Source organism: Pleurodeles waltl, chromosome 9 (genome assembly GCF_031143425.1).
Source record: "Pleurodeles waltl isolate 20211129_DDA chromosome 9, aPleWal1.hap1.20221129, whole genome shotgun sequence".
Taxonomy (NCBI): Eukaryota; Metazoa; Chordata; class Amphibia; order Caudata; family Salamandridae; genus Pleurodeles; species Pleurodeles waltl.
Window position 1 is genome coordinate 13,013,828 of NC_090448.1, and position 21,473 is coordinate 13,035,300.

At 51.9% G+C, this 21,473-nt stretch overlaps 1 protein-coding gene across 3 annotated transcripts in view; it reads right to left on the reverse strand.

Moving 5' to 3' along the window:
• The window catches only part of PDZRN3 (PDZ domain containing ring finger 3), a 508,900-nt gene that overhangs the window by 75,764 nt on the left and 411,663 nt on the right, over positions 1 to 21,473 (reverse strand). Inside the window, exon 1 of one of the 3 annotated variants that reach the window (XM_069206114.1) lies at positions 8,350 to 10,167. The exons of the other annotated variants lie outside the window; for them this stretch is intronic. Within the exon in view, the coding sequence (XP_069062215.1) occupies positions 8,350 to 8,463 (114 nt within the window). The 5' untranslated portion in view covers positions 8,464 to 10,167. Of the gene's footprint in view, positions 1 to 8,349; positions 10,168 to 21,473 lie in introns of those variants that run through there. 3 annotated transcript variants of the gene reach the window in all.

Sequence of the window (21,473 nt, forward strand, 5' to 3'; positions counted from 1 at the left end):
GGGTGTCGCTGTGTGCACAGGGTGGTACTCTGTGGGGCAGGGTATTGCCGTGTTTTGAGGTGGTACTCTGTGGGGAAGGGTGTCGCTGTGTGTGCAAGGTGGTACTCTGTGGGGCAGGGTGTTGCTGTGTGGGCAGGGTGATACTCTTTGGGGCAGGGTGTCAGTCACTGGGTGCGCAGGGTGGTACTCTGTGGGGCATGGTGTTGCTGTGTGCGGGGCAGGGTGTTGCTGTGTGCACAGGGTGGTATTCTGTGGGGCAGGGTGTCGATATGTGGGCAGGGTGGTACTCTGTGGGGGCAGAGGGTCGTTGTGTGAGTGAGGTGGTACTCTGTGGGGCAGGGTGTCGCTGTGTGCGCAGGGTGGTACTCTGTGGGCCAGGGTGTCGCTGTGTGGGCAGGGTGGTACTCTGTGGGGCAGGGTGTCGCTATGTGTGCTGGGTGATACTCTGTGGGGTAGGGTGTCAGTCGCTGGGTTTGCAGGGTGGTACTATGTGGGGCTGGGTGTCGCTGTGTGCGGGGCAGGGTGTCGCTGTGTGGGCAGGGTGGTATTCTGCGGGGCAGGGTGTCACTGTGCGCACAGGGTGGTACTCTGTGGGGCAGGGTGTCGCTGTGCGCGCAGGGTGGTACTCTGTAGGGCAGGTTGGTACACTGTGGGGCAGGATATCACTGTGTGGGCAGGGTGGTACTCTGTGGGTCAGGGTGTCGCTATGTGTGCAGGGTGATACTCTGTGGGGCAGGGTGTCAGTCGCTGGGTTTGCAGGGTGGCACTATGTGGGGCAGGGTGTCGCTGTGTGTGGGGCAGGGTGTCGATGTGTGGGCAGGGTGGTACTCTGCGGGGCAGGGTGTCACTGTGCGCACAGGGTGGTACTCTGTGGGGCAGGGTGTCGCTGTGCGCGCAGGGTGGTACTCTGTAGGGCAGGGTGGTACACTGTGGGGCAGGATATCACTGTGTGGGCAGGGTGGTACTCTGTGGGTCAGGGTGTCGCTATGTGTGCAGGGTGATACTCTGTGGGGCAGGGTGTCAGTCGCTGGGTTTGCAGGGTGGCACTATGTGGGGCAGGGTGTCGCTGTGTGTGGGGCAGGGTGTCGATGTGTGGGCAGGGTGGTACTCTGCGGGGCAGGGTGTCACTGTGTGCACAGGGTGGTACTCTGTGGGGCAGGGTGTCGCTGTGTGCGCAGGGTGGTACTCTGTAGGGCAGGGTGTCAGTGTGTGGGCAGGGTGGTACTTGGTAGGGCAGGGTATCGCTGTGTGGGCAGGGTGGTACTCTGTGGGACAGGGTGTCACTGCGCGGGGAGGATGGTACCCTGTAGGGCAGGGTGTCGCTGTGCGCGCAGGTTGGTACTCTGTAGGGCAGGGTGTCGCTGTGCGCGCAGGGTGGTACTCTGTAGGGCAGGGTGTCACTGTGCGCGCAGGGTGGTACTCTGTAGGGCAGGGTGTCACTGTGTGGGCAGGGTGGTACTCTGTGGGGCAGGGAGTCGCTGTGCGCGCAGGGTGGTACTCTGTAGGGCAGGGTATTGCTGTGTGGGCAGGGTGTCACTGTGCGGGGAGGATGGTACTCTGTAGGGCAGGGTGTTGCTATGCACTCAGGGTGGTACTCTGTAGGGCAGGGTATTGCTGTGTGGGCAGGGCGTTACTCTGTAGGGCAGGGTATCGCTGTGTGGTCAGGGTGGTACACTGTGGGGCAGGGTATCACTGTGTGGGCAGGGTGACAGACTACTGCATCACACATGCACATATGCGATTTCAAGCTGCAGTCTTCGATGAGGTCAGTTACGTGGTCTGAGCGGGACATTTAAAGTGTAGGAGAAAAAGGCATTGGCAAAGCCAAAGGGTGTCGCCAATGTGAAATGTATTGGCTTTGTCAATGTACTTCCGACATGCTGCACAGCTGTGAAAGCCTAAAGTCAAGTAAAAAAAAGTGTTATGACGCAGCCGAGGTTGACTGCCGCATAGCGCAATATTGTGACTTATTCTATGGAAGATGCCACAAAGACCAGAAATGTATTTGCCAACCACAGCCCACCCGCCACACACGATCAGATTAAGCAACAGGGAAACTCACAGAGGTGCAAAAGTAGAGGTGGGCGTAACTAGCGTAATTTCGTGTAGCGTAATTACATGGAATTACTAAAAATTCTTGCTTAATTACACGGGCAGAGTAATCCTGCATGTAGCACTGTTTTTTAGCACAAAAATGCCCCCTCACGTCCAAAACGGGAGCAAAAACGCATTTTGCATAAGAAATAGCGCTAAAAGCATCAGAATACAATACGCGCATGTGAGCCGGAGCCGCTCTCGCTTACTGACTGTGGTTTCCGGCGAGTGATTGTGGGGGGGGGGTTGGCGGTGGGTGCGAGGGCTAGTGGCAGAAAAGAGACCCCTAAACTGCGCCCCCCCACAAGCCCTTGTGAAGCAACCCTGAAACACCCAACTCTTATTCCTGAAGGTACAGAGGGGACAGTCTTTTCTGTTTGTATTAATATACCTGACCAGCCTCACTTTCAGTGCTTTGAGGCCAGGTCACAGAGACATGTAAGAGTCTGTAAACGAGTACTGATTTACATACTCCAAAGTGCTTTGAAGCACAGCCTTTACTCACACCCCACCCTGCAGGTGGTGGTTGTAGGTGGTGCATTCCACAAGCCCTGGACCTTACACTGATTTCCACGATGGTGTAGTCCTGAAGGCACCACTTAGCATACGTCAGATGAAAGGTTTAAGGAACTCACGTGTTTCTTGAGTTAAAACAGTGACAGGACCTTTTAGGGCGCCTTGTTTGACCTACAGCACTAGAAGACGGGCTGTGCTACGAGGGCAACAGGCAGTAATCTCCGTTAATGCCCGCCCAGCCGGAAGCATGTGGGGTTATCTATTAGAAGCATCTCTCCTACCCCCAGCGCCCAAAAAGCAGACAGACCCCCTCCCAACTACCTGCACCTCCTATCTCTGAACCGGGGGGCGGGCACACAGCTGCAGTTAATGCCTGAATTCCCAGCCTCCTGATTGGCTGAGCATTGCACAGAGGGCGAGAGTTGGCACCTGATAGCCAGGGCTGGGATGCAGGGTGGCTGAGAGGCTGCCCTTTGCACAGTGCCTTTCTGCATGGACTGTTCCGGGGCTCAGGTTTTGGCACGCCTCGGTTACTTCCGGTGAAGATGGAATGCGCTGGTAGGCGGGGAGTGACGTGAGACCCCGCACTTCCGACCCCTAGAGTCTTCAAGACAACTCATGCCTCTTTCTTCCACCCCCTGCACCTCCTGTCTCTTTATCACATGACTACCGAGGCTGCCTGGTCTTGATTCCACCTCACACCTCTTTCTTTCACCCCTTGCACTTCCTGTCTCTTTATCTCATGAAAACCGAGGGTGTCTGGTCTTCATTCCACCTCGTGCCGCTTTCTTCAGTTCTCTGCACTTCCCGCCTCTTTATCTCATGAATACTGAGGCTGCGTAGTCTTGATTCCACCTCGTGCCTCTTTCTCCCAACCCCTGCATTACATCATGAGATTTTAAGTAACTACTTATAAGTCATATCAGGAGATTTAAGTAACTTCTTATAAATCACAGCAGGAGGTTTTGTCATCACACAACACAAAAGATGACACAAACAGTGGGAATCCTCAGGAGGGACCAGCTGCCCCGAGCGAGGAAAGACTTCAGGGGCAAGTTACAAAACAAAGAGGCAGGTTGGGTTATTGAGAAGACTAGGCTCTGTGGGAATATGTGCCCAGAAACAAGGCACTACATGAGCTCATGTTTGAAAGGTTCTGTTTTAGAGGCACAGGCAATATTTTAACAAACAGGTTTCAGACCTTGTGTTGCACCTTCAATGGTTCTTGGAGTCCTATAGCTTGACATAAAGGGACTTATGACTCATAAGGTTACCAGTGCAGAGATTCTGTCCCAAGTGTGGAGAGTCCCCTATGAGTGCGGAGAGTCCACTACGAGTGCGGAGAGTCCACTACGAGTGCCGAGAGTCCACTACGAGTGCCGAGAGTCCACTACGAGTGCTGAGAGTCCACTACGAGTGCCGAGAGTCCACTATGAGTGCAGATAGTCTGCCCCAGGGCACAAGTCCTAAAAGAAGAAGTGAGGGGACTAACCAAGTTATAAAGTATACAAGTGAAATGGCGCGTGATTTCACAGCATGTGACATCGCACATTGCATCACAGGAAGTGACATTATAACTAGGGTGGGTGGGGAGCTCTGCTCCGCTGGCGGAGCTAACGGAGTTTCTGGCACTCTGCGCTTCGCTTGGAGCACAGAGTTCGCCCAAAACCTCCGCTAGCCCCGGCAGCAGAGCGGAGCTCACCTGATGCGCACTGCAGCCCAGTTATGGCTACAGAGGGCAAGCGCAGACTGGGGCTCAAACAAGGACTGAAACTGCAGCTTTCGCTGAATTCAGGCCAGGGCTCGTTTCAGGCCTCTTGTGCATCTGCCTGTCCTCTGCGCAGTGCACAAGGGGCAGGCTGGTGCACAAGAGGCAGGCTGGTGCACAAGAGGCCTGCCAGCTTGTACTGCCTACGGCCCTGGCCTGAGTTCAGACCAGGGCCGTAGGCAGCGAAAGAAAGCTGCTATTTCAAGCCCCGTGAGCACCGGCAATAATCTGTTCTTATTATATGGTTTCACAGACTGCATTTCAAAAAGTATTATGGGGTTAAGGCACCTGCTGCAGAGAGCCTCCTGTTCCATGTAAATCTCAGGGAATAATGATAATGGCAAGATAACTCTGGTGGTTAACGCGTTTGCTGGAGAGGTGTGTGTTGTGTCTAGTCAGTTTTGAATCAAAGTAGCATAGAGGGTTAACGTACTTCCTGCAGAGCACACCATGACAGATTTCTATTTTATGTAGATAATTAGGTGGGCTAATGTTTTAACATGGAGATCCTTTTGATACATGCGGTTAATAAACTGTACTCCTTCTAATTTAGCACAGTGAGCTATGAAGGGCATGTGACTCCTACACCTTGTAACCCTCACTATCCCATGTAACACATCCTGTACATAGATTTATACTTTTATGATTTATTATCCGTGTATATAAGTGCACATATGATGTAAAGCACTCTGACACCCAGCATTGGGACAAATACTAAAATAGTGATATTTAAATTGCTATTTGTGTAAATACAGGAACAGACCAGCATATCTGCCATTCATGCTGCGCATGCATCTCTCTAAATTACCAGGACTGACCCACGTTAAGTACCTGTGGCGTGACCACAGACCGTGTGCCTTTGTTTCCCCTCCATTGCAGCTAGGAGTGAGCTCCAGACAGCTCCAGTGACAACAAAAGGAGGTCTGATGGCCACTTAACTTCAGCCTTTGTTTTGGCCCCAGCTCAAATTTAAGGTATAAAAGCCCCCTCGCCTGCAGGTTGCTGCTCAGAAGGAAAGCAGACAGAGTGCAGGCGCTGCTGAATGCCTCACGTTGTTTAAACATTACACCGGGACGAGGTCAGCATATTAAAGTGCGGCACAAGTACTTGGCAGGGTGGAGGCGTCCACCTTGTGAAAATAGTCGACTTGTGCCCGGGCTGCACGGAGTCCACTACGAGCGCAGAATCTCCAGTACGAGTGCAGAGGGTCCGCCCAGAGTGTGCAGAATCCACCCAGAGTGTGGAGAGTGCACTATGAATGTAGAGAGTCGAGTACGAGTGCGGAGAGTCCACCTCAAGTGCGGCGAGTCCACTATGAGTGCGGAGAGTCCACTACGAGTGCAGAATCTCCAGTACGAGTGCAGAGGGTCCGCCCAGAGTGTGCAGAATCCACCCAGAGTGTGGAGAGTGCACTATGAATGTAGAGAGTCGAGTACGAGTGCGGAGAGTCCACCTCAAGTGCGGCGAGTCCACTACGAGTGCGGAGAGTCCACTACGAGTGCAGAATCTCCAGTACGAGTGCAGAGGGTCCGCCCAGAGCATGCAAAATCCATCCAGAGTGTGGAGAGTCCACCACAAGTGCAGCGAGTCCACTATGAGTGCGGAGAGTCCACTACGAGTGCAGAGAGTCTACCCAGAGTGCGAGGAGTCCACTATGAATGTAGAGAGTCGAGTACGAGTGCAGAATCTCCAGTACGAGTGCAGAGGGTCCGCCCAGAGTGTGCAGAATCCATCCAGAGTGTGGAGAGTCCACTATGAATGTAGAGAGTCGAGTACGAGTGCGGAGAGTCCACCTCAAGTGCGGCGAGTCCACTATGAGTGCGGAGACTCCACTACGAGTGCAGAGAGTACACCCAGAGTGCAGGGAGTCCACTACGAGTGCAGAATCTCCAGTACGAGTGCAGAGGGTCTGCCCAGAGTGTGCAGAGTCCATCCAGAGTGCGGAGAGTCCACTATAGCGCCTATAGATGACCCGGAGTCTCACAAGCTCTGCAGAGAGAGGGCCCCTTCGAAAGCATACAACACATGGCATCGCGCCTAATACGTTTCTGTCTGGTAATGATACTCTTCTAGCGCCCAGAGTTAATGGTAAAGCGCCTAATAACTCTCTGTCTGGCAATGATACTCTTTTATGGCCTAGGGTTAAGGCATAGCGCATAATAAATCGCTGTACACTACTGGTACTCTTCTAGCGCCTAAAGTTATGGTAAAGCGCCTAAAACGCTCTGTCCGCTAATGTTACTCTTCTAGTGCCCAGTGTTATGTTATCGCGCCTAGTAACTGCCTTTGCCCTAATATTACTCTTCTGGTGCCTAGAGTTATGGTATCGCGCCTAAGAACTCCCTGTGCGGTAATGTTACTCTTCTAGTGCCTAGAGATATGGATTCGCGCCTAGTAACTGTCTGCGCACTTATGTTTTTCCTCTAATTGCTTCTCTTCTAGCGCTTCTTCTCCTGTACTGCACTCCTTGTACTGAGTCTGTAATTTCTTCGGTAAATGCGTCTTTCATTCCTATTTATACAAAGACTTTTGGACAACTTCCTGGAATTATTTCACAAAATACACCCTCTGCTCCTGTTACTTCATCGGGTTTAAACTGAAGACCAGAAGGGTGGAGTCCGCGCTGTTGGGACGGGTGCCTAGCGCTCAGTGCAGTGCCTAGTTAAGGGCCACAGTTCTTTGTTAATCTGCAGTCCCTAGTGATGACGTCTCCCAGAGATATGATTTATACCTAGAGCTTTGCAACTGCACCTAGGGGTACGGTTTAGCACCTAGGTTCGTTGTATAGCGCCTAGTCATCGGAGAGCACAGCGCCCAGACTCATGGTACAAAGGTTACACCAGTGCTGCACCACCACGAGTTTTCCTATGACATCTAGAGGGATAGTAGCGAGCAGGGGACGTGGCATAGATCCTAGCGCTGCTGCACAGCACAGCGCCTAGTGGTTTGTCTAAGCGCTTGCATTTGTTGTAGGTCATCCGGTCAGAGGGCAGTTATGAGAGGGCACCCGGAGTTGGTGGCACTGTCCACAGCGCTATCAGTCGGAACCTCAATGCTCCCACACCCTAGATAAGGCTTCGAAGCGCCCCTTCTTCACGGGCGGACTAGTGGGGCAGCTGCGCAGGTTACGCACCTGCTGCATAGGCGTGTGTGTACTCAGCGTCCCTAGACTGGAGCCCTGGAAACAACCGCCTTGGTGACAAGAGCTGCACGTATGTGCCACGAGGCAATTCACCTTTCCAAAAGCGCTATATTAACACCAGTGGTATTCTTAGCATTTGGGAACTCAATGAAATATAAAGTGGGGTCACCCTTAAGCGGGCTGTAAGCGGAAGAGAGAGCTGGCCACTCCTTCTTGAGAAACATAAAGTAACTTTTATTTGTAACACGTACTCACTGAAAGGCATCTCGGCGCTGCATACACATTTATTATTGCCCAACTCAAGGGTACTCGGTTTATCGACTTCTGAAGGATGAGAGGCTAAGTAGACCTAGCGGGATGTCAAGCTCTAGCCATGCGGCTATCACAGACCCCCACAGCGGGTGCATTAGTCCGCTGAGCTACCAGACCCGGTCGGGGAACAGCTTGGAGGGCGACTGAGAAAACACAGACGCTCCCCAATAATGTAACAATGGAAAGGATAACCTGCTCTTAAGCAGCGCTTCCTGCTGTATTTCTGCCACTTCTAGGTGCTACTAATTAACCAGGTTACTGGGGCATTTTTTACCAGCACCCACAGTTCCTTGGGGCAAGGGCTCGTAGGCTGGGATAACTCACAGTGTGAAGGCACCCGCTGCGGGAGTCTGAGTGTAGCCTGTCGGGAGATATTTTAGTCCCATGAAAGTACGAGGAGTGGTGTTGGGGCGCCTACTGCGAATATACTCGGAGGCTCCGCTTCTCATCCTTCGGAGGCTGATAAAACGCGGAGCACAGAATCTGACAATAAAACCTCGTGAGACGCGAGCCTTACCTTGCAGACCTCATAGAGCAGCTTGTAGCGCTCCTCCCGCTTCTGCAGGGTGCACATCCGACAGCCCATCTTCAGGGGGTGCGCGGGGTTCACCCCTCCGGCACCAGCGCACATGCCCCCTTGGGTGTCAGGGCGAGCCTGCGCGGCTCAGAGCGCCCGTGTCCTCGGCGGCGCCCAGGTGCGTCTTCCAGGTGGAGATGGGCACGTTACCGCCTCTTTGGTACCGCCAGGTATGTCTTCCCGGTGGAGACGGACACGTTACCGCCTGCTTGGTACCGCCTGGTACGTCTTCCCGGTGGAGACGGACACGTTATCTCCCCTTTGACACCTCCAGGTGTGCCTTCATCCCTAGGGTACGTCCTGTTGGTGGGTACAGACACAGGGGGGTATAAACACTCTATCTCATCCTTGACACCTCCAGGTGTGCCTTCATCCCTAGGGTACGTCCTGTTGGTGGGTACAGACACAGGGGGGTATAAACACTCTATCTCATCCTTGACACCTCCAGGTGTGCCTTCATCCCTAGGGTACGTCCTGTTGGTGGGTACAGACACAGGGGGGTATAAACACTCTATCTCATCCTTGACACCTCCAGGTGTGCCTTCATCCCTAGGGTACGTCCTGTTGGTGGGTACAGACACAGGGGGGTATAAACACTCTATCTCATCCTTGACACCTCCAGGTGTGCCTTCATCCCTAGGGTACGTCCTGTTGGTGGGTACAGACACAGGGGGGTATAAACACTCTATCTCATCCTTGACACCTCCAGGTGTGCCTTCATCCCTAGGGTACGTCCTGTTGGTGGGTACAGACACAGGGGGGTATAAACACTCTATCTATCTCATCCTTGACACCTCCAGGTGTGTCGTCGCTACCATCGCCCAGGTACGTCTTCCCCCTGGATACAGCCCACCTGGCGCCCTGTTGTCACTGCTCGTCACACCTTCATCTCAGGCTCCCCCAGGTGCGCCCTCTCCGTGACATGGACAGCTCACTTCTCCTCTGTCGCCTCTGTCATCCTGTCCAGCCCGGTCTTCCTTCTCGATATCTGTCACTGTCGGCTGCTACGTCGTCTGCGCCGACACCTGTCAATGTTACCTGCTTGGGACGTCACAAGCATCTCACCCATTTCTTTCCTGTCGGTGACAGCAGGTATTTCTTCTGGTTACATTATCTTTCTCGGTCTGTGCTTTTTTTCGTCCTTGTGCTCTCTGTCGGTATTATCGAGATATGTGCTCTGCGTCGGTGTTATCGGGATATCTGCTCTCTGTCGGTGTTACCAGATACCTGCTCTCCGCCGTGATATCCAGGTGTGGAATAACTTGGGTTTATTTAGCTATTTTCAGTTCATGAGTATTCTCCAGACACGTGCTCTCAGTCGGAGTTATCGGGATATGTGCTATCTGTTCGTAAAGCCAGGTATGTTGTTTTTTGTCACTGGATCAGATATGTATTCTTTGTCGGTATATCCTGATACTCGCTCTCTGTAGGTATATCCTGATATGTGGCCGGTGGCAGTATATCCCGATATTCGCTCTCTGTCGGTATATCCTGATATGTGGCCCGTGGCGGTATATCCAGATATTCGCTCTCTGTCGGTGTATGTCGATTTGTGCCTCCTACTGGTATATCCCGATATGTTCCCTCTCTGTCGGTATATCCCGATATGAGTATTGACGGTGAATCCCGGTATGTTCTCAGCCAGTTCTGCTGTCCCTGCCGGTGTCGCCGCCTCTCTCCTCTGACACCCTCTGCTCCTGAAGTCTCGGCGCACCCTCCTCCGCTGGCGCCGCCCGTGACCCTCCCCTCACCGCCTCTGTTCTCTGCGCCCAAGCGCAGCCTTTATACCGCGCCTCATGCATATTAATGAGCCCTCATTAGGCATGCAGGGCAGGCAGGATACAGAAGCGACACTCAATAGAGTGACAGCGAGCATCTCATTTACCTCCGACCCCACAGGACGTTTGTGATGCGTGGTGTGTACACATTCCTCTGAATACAACACACCCCAGGGCGGCTGGGCTCCACCAACAGCAGAGCTGACCGTTCACAGAGCGCACACAACAAACTCAAACGTTTCGTGGCGCTTACATTTCACGTACTAATAATCGGAAGTCAACTATACTCGTTTTGTCAACCTTAGAAGGATGAAAGGTTGAGTCAGCCCTGTTGGGATTCCAACCTTTGCCTGAGGTCTGGACAAGAGGCGATCAACCTTACGTGCACTTTATCACCCCTTTAGGTGTTCAGCATCACGTGTGCGTATCATGGCACCCCCTTTCAGCACAGTCTTCCATTCACCCTGGCACAGGTGGGTATGGCCTAGCACTCCTGCTGGCCCCATCCACGCTGGCACGGGTGGGCATGTCTGGCACTCCTGCTGGTCCCATCCACCCTGGCACGGGTGGGCGTGGCCTGGCACTCCTGTTGGTCCCATCCACGCTGGCACGGGTGGGCGTGGCCTGGTACTCCAGTTGGTCCCATCCACCTTGGCACAGGTGGCAGTGGTCTGGCACTCTTGCTGATCCCATCCACCCTGGCAAGGGTGGGTATGGCCTGGGACTCCTGCTAGTCCCATCCACGCTGGCACAGGTGGGCGTGGTCTGGCACTCCTGCTGGTCCCATCCACCCTGGCACAGGTGGGCGTGGCCTCGCACTCCTACTGGTCCCATCCACCCTGGCATGGTGGCAGTGGTCTGGCACTCGCTGGTCCCATTCACGCTGGCACAGGTGGGCGTGGCCTGGCACTCTTGCTTTTCCCATCCACCCTGGCACAGGTGGGCGTGGCCTGGCACTTTAGCTGGTCCCATCCACCCTGGCACAGGTGGGCATGGACTGGTAATCGCTGCTGGTCCCACCGACCCTGGCACAGGTGGGCATGACCTGGTACCCGCGGACATTTATTGGTGTCGTGGCCTAAAGCTTTGCATGTGCCAGCCTAGTGCACGTGCGTGTGAAAGCATCTTAGCCAGTAATGCACAAAGGTGATTTCTACTTCACAACTCTACACAGGAGTGCACGAGCTGCAATCCCTCGTGAGTCACATGGGAAGTAAAGGTCGCACACTACACACCGGCTGCCCCCTGCGAGGCTGCCAGTAACCTTTGTAAAGTGTAAATCGTCAATAACTTACATCTTGCCATCAGCTTGTGCAGGCTGCATGCGCGTTCAGACAGTGCCCCCGGGGGCCTGCATGCAACCCCCTATTGTGCATCCACAAAATGCCATCTGCTTGTGGCGTTGTTCTGTTCACAAGAGGAGTCAGTCCAGCCACTGACCGCGGATTCCTCTCTCACCCCCATCTTTTGATACTTTTCACAAGCACATTCGAGCTGGTTCTTACCTCATTAATATTCATGAGGTGGGCGGATCTCAACTTATTGTGAAAACACCTTCTGAGGTTCAGTAGCTCTGAGCACCTCTCGCACTTCAGAAGGAGGAGGTGGCAGCAAGATGCAGGGATTGGGTATCCGGCATCTTCTGTGCATCAGGACCACGGAGTTAGGATGTTTGTAGCGCCTTGATGCAGGTACTGAGGCCTGAAGCGCTGTTCCCTCGCGCCCGGAGGGGTGGGTGTGTGCGTGCATGTGTGGGTGCGTGAGAAGGCTGCTGGTGGGTGTGATGTGTCACGTGCACGGTATTGTCAGAGGATGGTGAGGGCTGGCAGTGCTGGACTTGCAGCGCAGAGGTGCATGGCGGGACCAATCCTAGCGCTACATGATACTGGGGTGAAAGGACGCACTCAAGCGAGCAGAACAGATGATCTGTACCCTCCCCAGCCGGGCACCCTATGACGGCCCACCCCTCAAGGATCACTCCCATCACTGGCCAGACCCCTCTCCCCAGCCGGCCCGCACCCCCGCCTCGCCACACCCCACTCCCCGACCGCACCCCCTGCCAGACCCCCCCTCTATCAGACAGAAACCCTCCCCAGCTGGGTAACCTATGCCGGACCACCCTCAGCCCCAAGGATCACCCCCATCACCGACCAATCAATCAATCAATCAATCATAGTATTTGTAGAGCGCGCTACGTACCCGTTAGGGTTTCAAGGCGCTGGGGGGGGGGGGCTGCTGCTACTGGTCGAACAGCCAGGTCTTGAGGAGTCTCCTGAAGGTGAGAAGGTCCTGGGTCTGTCGCAGAGCGGTCGGGAGGGCGTTCCAGGTCTTGGCGGCGAGATAGGAGAAGGATCTGCCGCTGGAGGTCTTGCGTTGGAAGCGGGGAACGATGGCGAGGGCGAGGTTGGCGGAGCGGAATTGGCGGGAGGGGACGTAGAAGTTGAGTCTGTAGTTCAGGTAGGCTGGTCCGGCGTTGTGGAGTGCCTTGTGTGCGTGGGTGAGGAGCTTGAAGGTGATCCTCTTGTCCACGGGGAGCCAGTGGAGGTCCTTCAGGTGGTGGGAGATGTGGCATCGGCGGGGTACGTCGAGGTGTTTTGGATGCGTTGGAGGCGTCGGATGTCTTTAGGTGGGATGCCTGTGTAGAGTGCGTTGCCGTAGTCCACGAGACCAGAGCCCCCTCCCCAGCCAGACCACACCCCACCCCTCGCAAGAGCCCCCCTGCCCCAGCAGGACCCCCTAATCAGCCGAACCACCTCCCCAGCAAGACCTCCTCCAGATCTGGACACCCCTCACTCCCTCTGGAGAACAGGCACCCCCAGAACCATAAGACGGAATCCAGGTTTTGCAAACCCTGGGCGAAGCGAGTTTTAAGCGCTAGACTGGTGAGACCTCAGTACGGGTCCAGCGTACCCGACCCTTGCACCTCTGAACTACAATTTACACGGGTATTTGTAACCACCCGACTGGTCCACAGGAGGCCTCAGCGACATTTTAATTACGCCAGAGTAATCAGTGGAATTTTGTGTTACTCTTCAGACGTTATTGTGCCTTTTTGCATAATTATGAGTAATTTGGCACAAAAATCCTACGCAGAAGCATAAGAGTAATGAATTCAGTGAGCACGGAGTGTGGGGGGTGCATTTGATGACATTTTCTAAGTGAAAAATGCATCGTCAGGTCAACTTTGGACACAACCCTACATTTTAAGTTAAGCAAATATAGATACATGCTGGGTTACTCTCCTTCTGTTAAGGAGAGTACCAGTACTTCTCAGCAGGGATCCTATACTAGTGATAGACAGAGCCAACACGTCTCAGCAGCGATCCTGCAGGGATCCTGTACTAGTGATGGACAGAGCCGGCACTTCTCATCAGTGATCCTGTACTAGTAATGGGCAGAGCAGGCACTTCTCATCAGGGATCCTGTACTAGTAATGGACAGAGCCGGCACTTCTCAGCAGGGATCCTGTACTAGTGATGGGCAGAGCCGGCACTTCTCAGCAGGGATCCTGTACTAGTGATGGGCAGAGCAGGCACTTCTCAGCAGGGATCCTGTACTAGTGATGGACAGAGCCGGCACTTCTCAGCAGGGATCCTGTACTAGCAATGGACAGAGCCGGCACTTCTCAGCAGGGATCCTGTACTAGCAATGGACAGAGCCGGTACTTCTCAGCAGGGATCCTGTACTAGCAATGGGCAGAGCCGGCACTTCTCAGCAGGGATCCTGTACTAGCAATGGACAGAGCCGGTACTTCTCAGCAGGGATCCTGTACTAGCAATGGGCAGAGCAGGCACTTCTCAGCAGGGATCCGGTACTAGCAATGGACAGAGCCGGCACTTCTCAGCAGGGATCCTGTACTAGTAATGGACAGAGCCGGCACTTCTCAGCAGGGATCTGGTACTAGTAATGGACAGAGCCGGTACTTCTCAGCAGGGATCCTGTACTAGTGATGGACAGAGCGGGCACTTCTCAGCAGAGATCCTGTACTAGCAATGGACAGAGCGGGCACTTCTCATCAGTGATCCTGTACTAGTAATGGGCAGAGCAGGCACTTCTCAGCAGGGATCCTGTACTAGTAATGGACAGAGCAGGCACTTCTCATCAGGGATCCTGTACTAGTAATGGACAGAGCCGGCACTTCTCAGCAGGGATCCTGTACTAGTAATGGACAGAGCCGGCACTTCTCAGCAGAGATCCTGTACTAGTAATGGACAGAACCGGCACTTCTCAGCAGGGATCCTGTACTAGTAATAGACAGAGCCGGCACTTCTCAGCAGAGATCCTGTACTAGTAATAGACAGAGAGGGCACTTCTCAGCAGGGATCCTGTACTAGTAATACACAGAGAGGGCACTTCTCAGCAGGGATCCTGTACTAGTAATGGACAGAGCCGGCACTTCTCAGCAGGGATCTGGTACTAGTGATGGACAGAGCCGGCACTTCTCAGCAGGGATCCTGTACTAGTAATGGACAGAGCCGGCACTTCTCAGCAGAGATCCTGTACTAGTAATGGACAGAGCCGGCACTTCTCAGCAGGGATCCTGTACTAGTAATGGACAGAGTCGGCACTTCTCAGCAGGGATCCTGTACTAGTAATGGACAGAGCAGGCACTTCGCAGCAGAGATCCTGTACTAGTAATAGACAGAGAGGGCACTTCTCAGCAGAGATCCTGTACTAGTAATGGACAGAACCGGCACTTCTCAGCAGGGATCCTGTACTAGTAATAGACAGAGCCGGCACTTCTCAGCAGGGATCCTGTACTAGTAATAGACAGAGAGGGCACTTCTCAGCAGGGATCCTGTACTAGTAATACACAGAGAGGGCACTTCTCAGCAGGGATCCTGTACTAGTAATGGACAGAGCCGGCACTTCTCAGCAGGGATCTGGTACTAGTGATGGACAGAGCCGGCACTTCTCAGCAGGGATCCTGTACTAGTAATGGACAGAGCCGGCCCTTCTCAGCAGGGATCCTGTACTAGTAATGGACAGAGTCGGCACTTCTCAGCAGGGATCCTGTACTAGTAATAGACAGAGAGGGCACTTCTCAGCAGGGATCCTGTACTAGTAATACACAGAGAGGGCACTTCTCAGCAGGGATCCTGTACTAGTAATGGACAGAGCCGGCACTTCTCAGCAGGGATCCTGTACTAGTAATGGACAGAGCAGGCACTTCGCAGCAGAGATCCTGTACTAGTAATAGACAGAGAGGGCACTTCTCAGCAGGGATCCTGTACTAGTAATGGACAGAGCCGGCACTTCTCAGCAGGGATCCTGTACTAGTAATAGACAGAGCCGGCACTTCTCAGCAGGGATCCTGTACTAGTAATAGACAGAGAGGGCACTTCTCAGCAGGGATCCTGTACTAGTAATACACAGAGAGGGCACTTCTCAGCAGGGATCCTGTACTAGTAATGGACAGAGCCGGCACTTCTCAGCAGGGATCTGGTACTAGTGATGGACAGAGCCGGCACTTCTCAGCAGGGATCCTGTACTAGTAATGGACAGAGCCGGCACTTCTCAGCAGGGATCCTGTACTAGTAATGGACAGAGTCGGCACTTCTCAGCAGGGATCCTGTACTAGTAATGGACAGAGCCGGCACTTCTCAGCAGGGATCCTGTACTAGTAATGGACAGAGTCGGCACTTCTCAGCAGGGATCCTGTACTAGTAATGGACAGAGCAGGCACTTCGCAGCAGAGATCCTGTACTAGTAATAGACAGAGAGGGCACTTCTCAGCAGGGATCCTGTACTAGTAATGGACAGAGCCGGCACTTCTCAGCAGGGATCCTGTACTAGTAATGAACAGAGTCGGCACTTCTCAGCAGCGATCCTGCAGGGATCCTGTACTAGTGATGGACAGAGCAGGTACTTGTCAGCAGTGCAGTGCACCTGTTCACAAGCAGTCCTCGACCTCCTACCATACCCTCGTCTGTGAGCCCCCCCCACCCCCTGTCTCCCCACAGACAGGACCCATCTATGAGCCTGTGAGGCCCACAGACAGACCCATCACCATGGGTATGTTTGATCCTTGCCCTGGGCACACAGCCTGCCAGTCGCTCATCCCAGCAGGTGGTGTCTGCTGCTGGTGCGCAGCGTGACTCAGGCAATTAGAAGCTGTCACTCAAAGATCACAACTGTCACTTACACACTCACTAGATGTCAATCAAAGATAGAGAGTGCGCTGAAGGTCAGTGGCTTCTGAGCAGTGTCTCTGGGCAGAGGGTCAGGCCTGCTTCCCTCTAGGGCCAGCGCAGCACGGTATTTACACACTGAGGGCCATATTTACAAGAACTGATGCATGGGCACCCATGAGTCAGATTTCTTGCACCTGCTGCAAATGCCCTAACGACGTCATGGATTTGCTGTAACAGGGCTCGTGGCGCAGATCTGTCAGAAATTCAGAAGCAACTATTGGCGCTTAAGTGACGCATTCCTGGAGTTAGTTGTAAGACTGACGCACCTCCAGCAATGCTCAGAACACAGAGGGAGTCTCATGTTAAAAGCCCTGTGTCAATCCTTATGGCTGGTTTGAAAAGGTGTAGGGATTTTGACGCAGCCGTTAGTAGTGTGACGCAGATTACAGTTATCAGGACGTGACACAGATTTCCGTTACCACAGATTACCATTAGCAGGACGTGACACAGATTTCCGTTACCACAGATTACAGTTAGCAGGACGTGATGCCTATTTCTGTTAACGCAGATTACAGTTAGCAGGACGTGACACAGATTTCAGTTGCTGCAGAATACCGTTAGCAGGACGTGACGCAGATTTCAGTTGCTGCAGAATACCGTTAGCAGGCAGTGATGCAGATTTCTGTTACCGCAGATTACCATTAGCAGGACGTGACGCAGATTTCTGTCACCGCAGTATACAGTTAGTAGGACGTGACACAGATTTCAGTTGCTGTAGATTACCATTAGCTGGACGTGATGCAGATTTCTGTTACCGCAGATTACAGTTAGTAGGAAGTGTCACAGATTTCTGTTACAGCAGATTACCATTAGCAGGACGTGACACCAATTTTGGTTACCACAGTATTCAGTTAGCAAGACATGATGCAGATTTCCGTTAACGCAGATTACAGTTAGTAGGACATGACACAGCTTTCCGTTAGCGCAGATTACCGTTAGAAGGACAAGGCGTAGATTTCTGTTACCACAGATTACAGTTAGTAGGACGTGACACAGATTTCCGTTAGCACAGAATACAGTTACCAGGATGTGACACAGATTTCTGTTAGTGCAGAATATAGTAGGCAGGATGTGACACAGATTTCTGTTACCGCAGACTACAGTAGGCAGGATGTGACGCAGATTTCTGTTACCTTAGATTACCATTAGCAGGACGTGACGCAGATTTCTGTTACCGCAGAGTACAGTAGGCAGGATGTGACGCAGAATTCTGTTACTGCAGATTACCATTAGCAGGACTTGATGCAGATTTATGTTATCGCAGATTACCATTAGCAGGACGTGATGCAGATTTCTGTTACCGCAGCATACAGTTAGCAGGACGTGACGCAGATTTCAGTTGCTGCAGATTACCATTAGCTGGACGTGATGCAGATTTCTTTTACCGCAGATTACCATTAGGAGGACGTGATGCAGATTTCTGTTACCGCAGTATACAGTTAGCAAGACGTGATGCAGATTTCAGTTGCTGTAGATTACCGTTAGGGGACGTGACGCAGATTTAAATTGCTGCAGATTACCATTAGCAAGACATGATGCAGATTTCTGTTACCACAGATTACAGTTAGTAGGATGTGACACAGATTTCCGTTAGCGCAGATTACCGTTAGCAGGATGTGACGCAGATTTCTGTTAGCGCAGAGTACAGTAGGCAGAATGTGATGCAGATTTCTGTTACTGCAGATTACCATTAGCAGGACGTGATACAGATTTCTGTTACCGCAGATTATCATTAGCAGGACGTGATGCAGATTTCTGTTACCGCAGTATACAGTTAGCAAGACGTGATGCAGATTTCAGTTGCTGTAGATTACCATTAGGGGACGTGACGCAGATTTCCGCTAGCGCATATTACTGTTAGCAGGACGTGACACAGATTTCCGTTACTGCAGATTACCATTAGGGGACGTGACACACATTTCGGCTACTGCAGTATACAGTTAGCAGGACGTGACGCAGACTGACGTTACCCCAGATTACCATTATCAGGACGTGACGCAGATTTCCATTTGCACAGATTACAGATAGCAGGACGTGATGCAGATTTCTGTTACCACAGAATACAGTTAGTAGGATGTGGCACAGATTTCCGTTAGCGCAGATTACCGTTAGCAGGACATGACGCAGATTTCTGTTAGCGCAGAGTACAGTAGGCAGGATATGATGCAGATTTCGTTACTGCAGATTACCATTAGCAGGACGTGATGCAGATTTCTGTTACCGCAGTATACAGTTAGCAGGACGTGACACAGATTTCCGTTACTGCAGATTACCATTAGGGGACGTGACACACATTTCGGCTGCTGCAGTATACAGTTAGCAGGACGTGACGCAGACTGACGTTACCCCAGATTACCATTATCAGGACGTGACGCAGATTTCCATTTGCACAGATTACCGTTAGCAGGACGTGATGCAGATTTCTGTTACCACAGATTACAGTTAGTAGGATGTGACACAGATTTCCTTTAGCGCAGATTACTGTTAGCAGGATGTGATGCAGATTTCTGTTAGCGCAGAGTACAGTAGGCAGGATGTGACGCAGATTTCTGTTACTGCAGATTACCAATAGTAGGACGTGATGCAGATTTCTGTTACCGCAGATTACCATTAGCAGGACGTGATGCAGATTTCTGTTACCGCAGTATACAGTTAGCAAGACGTGATGCAGATTTCAGTTGCTGTAGATTACCGTTAGGGGACGTGATGCAGATTTCCGCTGGTGCAGATTACTGTTAGCAGGATGTGACGCGGATTTCCGTTACTGCAGATTACCATTAGGGGACGTGACACATATTTCGGCTACTGCAGTATACAGTTAGCAGGACGTGACGCAGACTGACATTACCGCAGATTACCATTAGCAGGGTGTGACACAGATTTCTATTAGCGCAGATTACCGTTAGCAGGACGTGATGTAGATTTCAGTTACCACAGTATACAGTTAGCAAGACGTGACACAGATTTCAGTTGCTGCAGATTACAGTTAGGGGACGTGATGCAGATTTCTGTTAGCACAAATTACTGTTAGCAGGACGTGACGCAGATTTCTGTTACCGCAGTATACAGTTAGCAAGACATGACACAGATTTCAGTTGCTGCAGATTACCGTTAGGGGACGTGACGCAGATTTCTGTTAGCACAAATGACTGTTAGCAGGACGTGACGCAGATTTCAGTTTCTGCAGATTACCATTAGGTGACGTGACACACATTTCAGATACTGCAGTATACAGTTAGCAGGACGTGACGCAGATTGACGTTACCCCAGATTACCATTAGCAGGGTGTGACACAGATTTCCATTAGCGCATATTACCGTTAGCAGGACGTGATGCAGATTTCTGTTACCACAGATTACCATTAGCAGGACGTGACGCAGATTGACGTTATCCCAGATTACCATTAGCAGGACGTGACGCAGATTTCCATTAGCGCAGATTACCGTTAGCAGGACGTGATGCAGATTTCTGTTACCACAGATTACCATTAGCAGGACGTGACACAGATTTCCATTAGCACAGATTACCGTTAGTAGGACGTGATGCAGATTTCTGTTACCACAGATTACCATTAGCAGGACGTGATGCAGATTTCTGTTATCCCAGATTACCATTAGCAGGACGTGACGCAGATTTCCATTAGCGCAGATTACCGTTAGCAGGACGTGATGCAGATTTCTGTTACCACAGATTACCATTAGCAGGACGTGATGCAGATTTCTGTTACCACAGATTACCATTAGCAGGACGTGATGCAGATTTCCATTAGCGCAGATTACCGTTAGCAGGATGTGATGCAGATTTCTGTTACCACAGATTACCATTAGCAGGACGTGACGCAGATTGACGTTATCCCAGATTACCATTAGCAGGACGTGACGCAGATTTCCATTAGCGCATATTACCGTTAGCAGGACGTGATGCAGATTTCTGTTACCACAGATTACCATTAGCAGGACGTGACGCAGATTTCAATTGGTGCAGATTACCGTTAGCAGGACGTGATGCAGATTTCTGTTACCGCAGTATACAGTTAGCAAGACATGACACAGATTTCAGTTGCTGCAGATTACCGTTAGGGGACGTGACGCAGATTTCTGTTAGCACAAATGACTGTTAGCAGGACGTGACGCAGATTTCCGTTTCTGCAGATTACCATTAGGGGACGTGACACACATTTCAGATACTGCAGTATAAAGTTAGCAGGACGTGACGCAGATTGACGTTACCCCAGATTACCATTAGCAGGGTGTGACAGAGATTTCCATTAGCGCATATTACCGTTAGCAGGACGTGATGCAGATTTCTGTTACCACAGATTACCATTAGCAGGACGTGACGCAGATTGACGTTATCCCAGATTACCATTAGCAGGGTATGACACAGATTTCCATTAGAGCATATTACCGTTAGCAGGACGTGATGCAAATTTCTGTTACCACAGATTACCATTAGCAGGACGTGACGCAGATTGACGTTATCCCAGATTACCATTAGCAGGTCGTGACGCAGATTTCCATTAGCGCACATTACCGTTAGCAGGACGTGATGCAGATTTCTGTTACCACAGATTACCATTAGCAGGACGTGACGCAGATTGACGTTATCCCAGATTACCATTAGCAGGACGTGACGCAGATTTCCATTAGCGCAGATTACCGTTAGCAGGACGTGATGCAGATTTCTGTTACCACAGATTACCATTAGCAGGACGTGACGCAGATTTCAGTTGGTGCAGAGTACCGTTAGGGGATGTGACGCAGACTGGCGTTGCCAGCACGTGATTAGGAAAGGTGAGTCATTGGACCAGTTCTAGACCACACAGCAAGCAGTTTTTGTTTTACGCATTATATGACACACACGTCTTTACATTACACATATACTGTCCTTTAAAGGCACTGAGAGGGTTAGATGTGCCCAGGGTACCACCATTCTATGGGCATGTGCCACAGCCAGCCTCAGATGAGCCAGGCAGGTGCCCAGGTCCAGGTCCTGCTCCTGAGGCCACCAGACAAGGCCGAAATATTTGGTTCCAAGAAGCTGTTCTGATAAACTCCTGGTGTCTGTATGTTCTTCAGACACAAAACAGCCC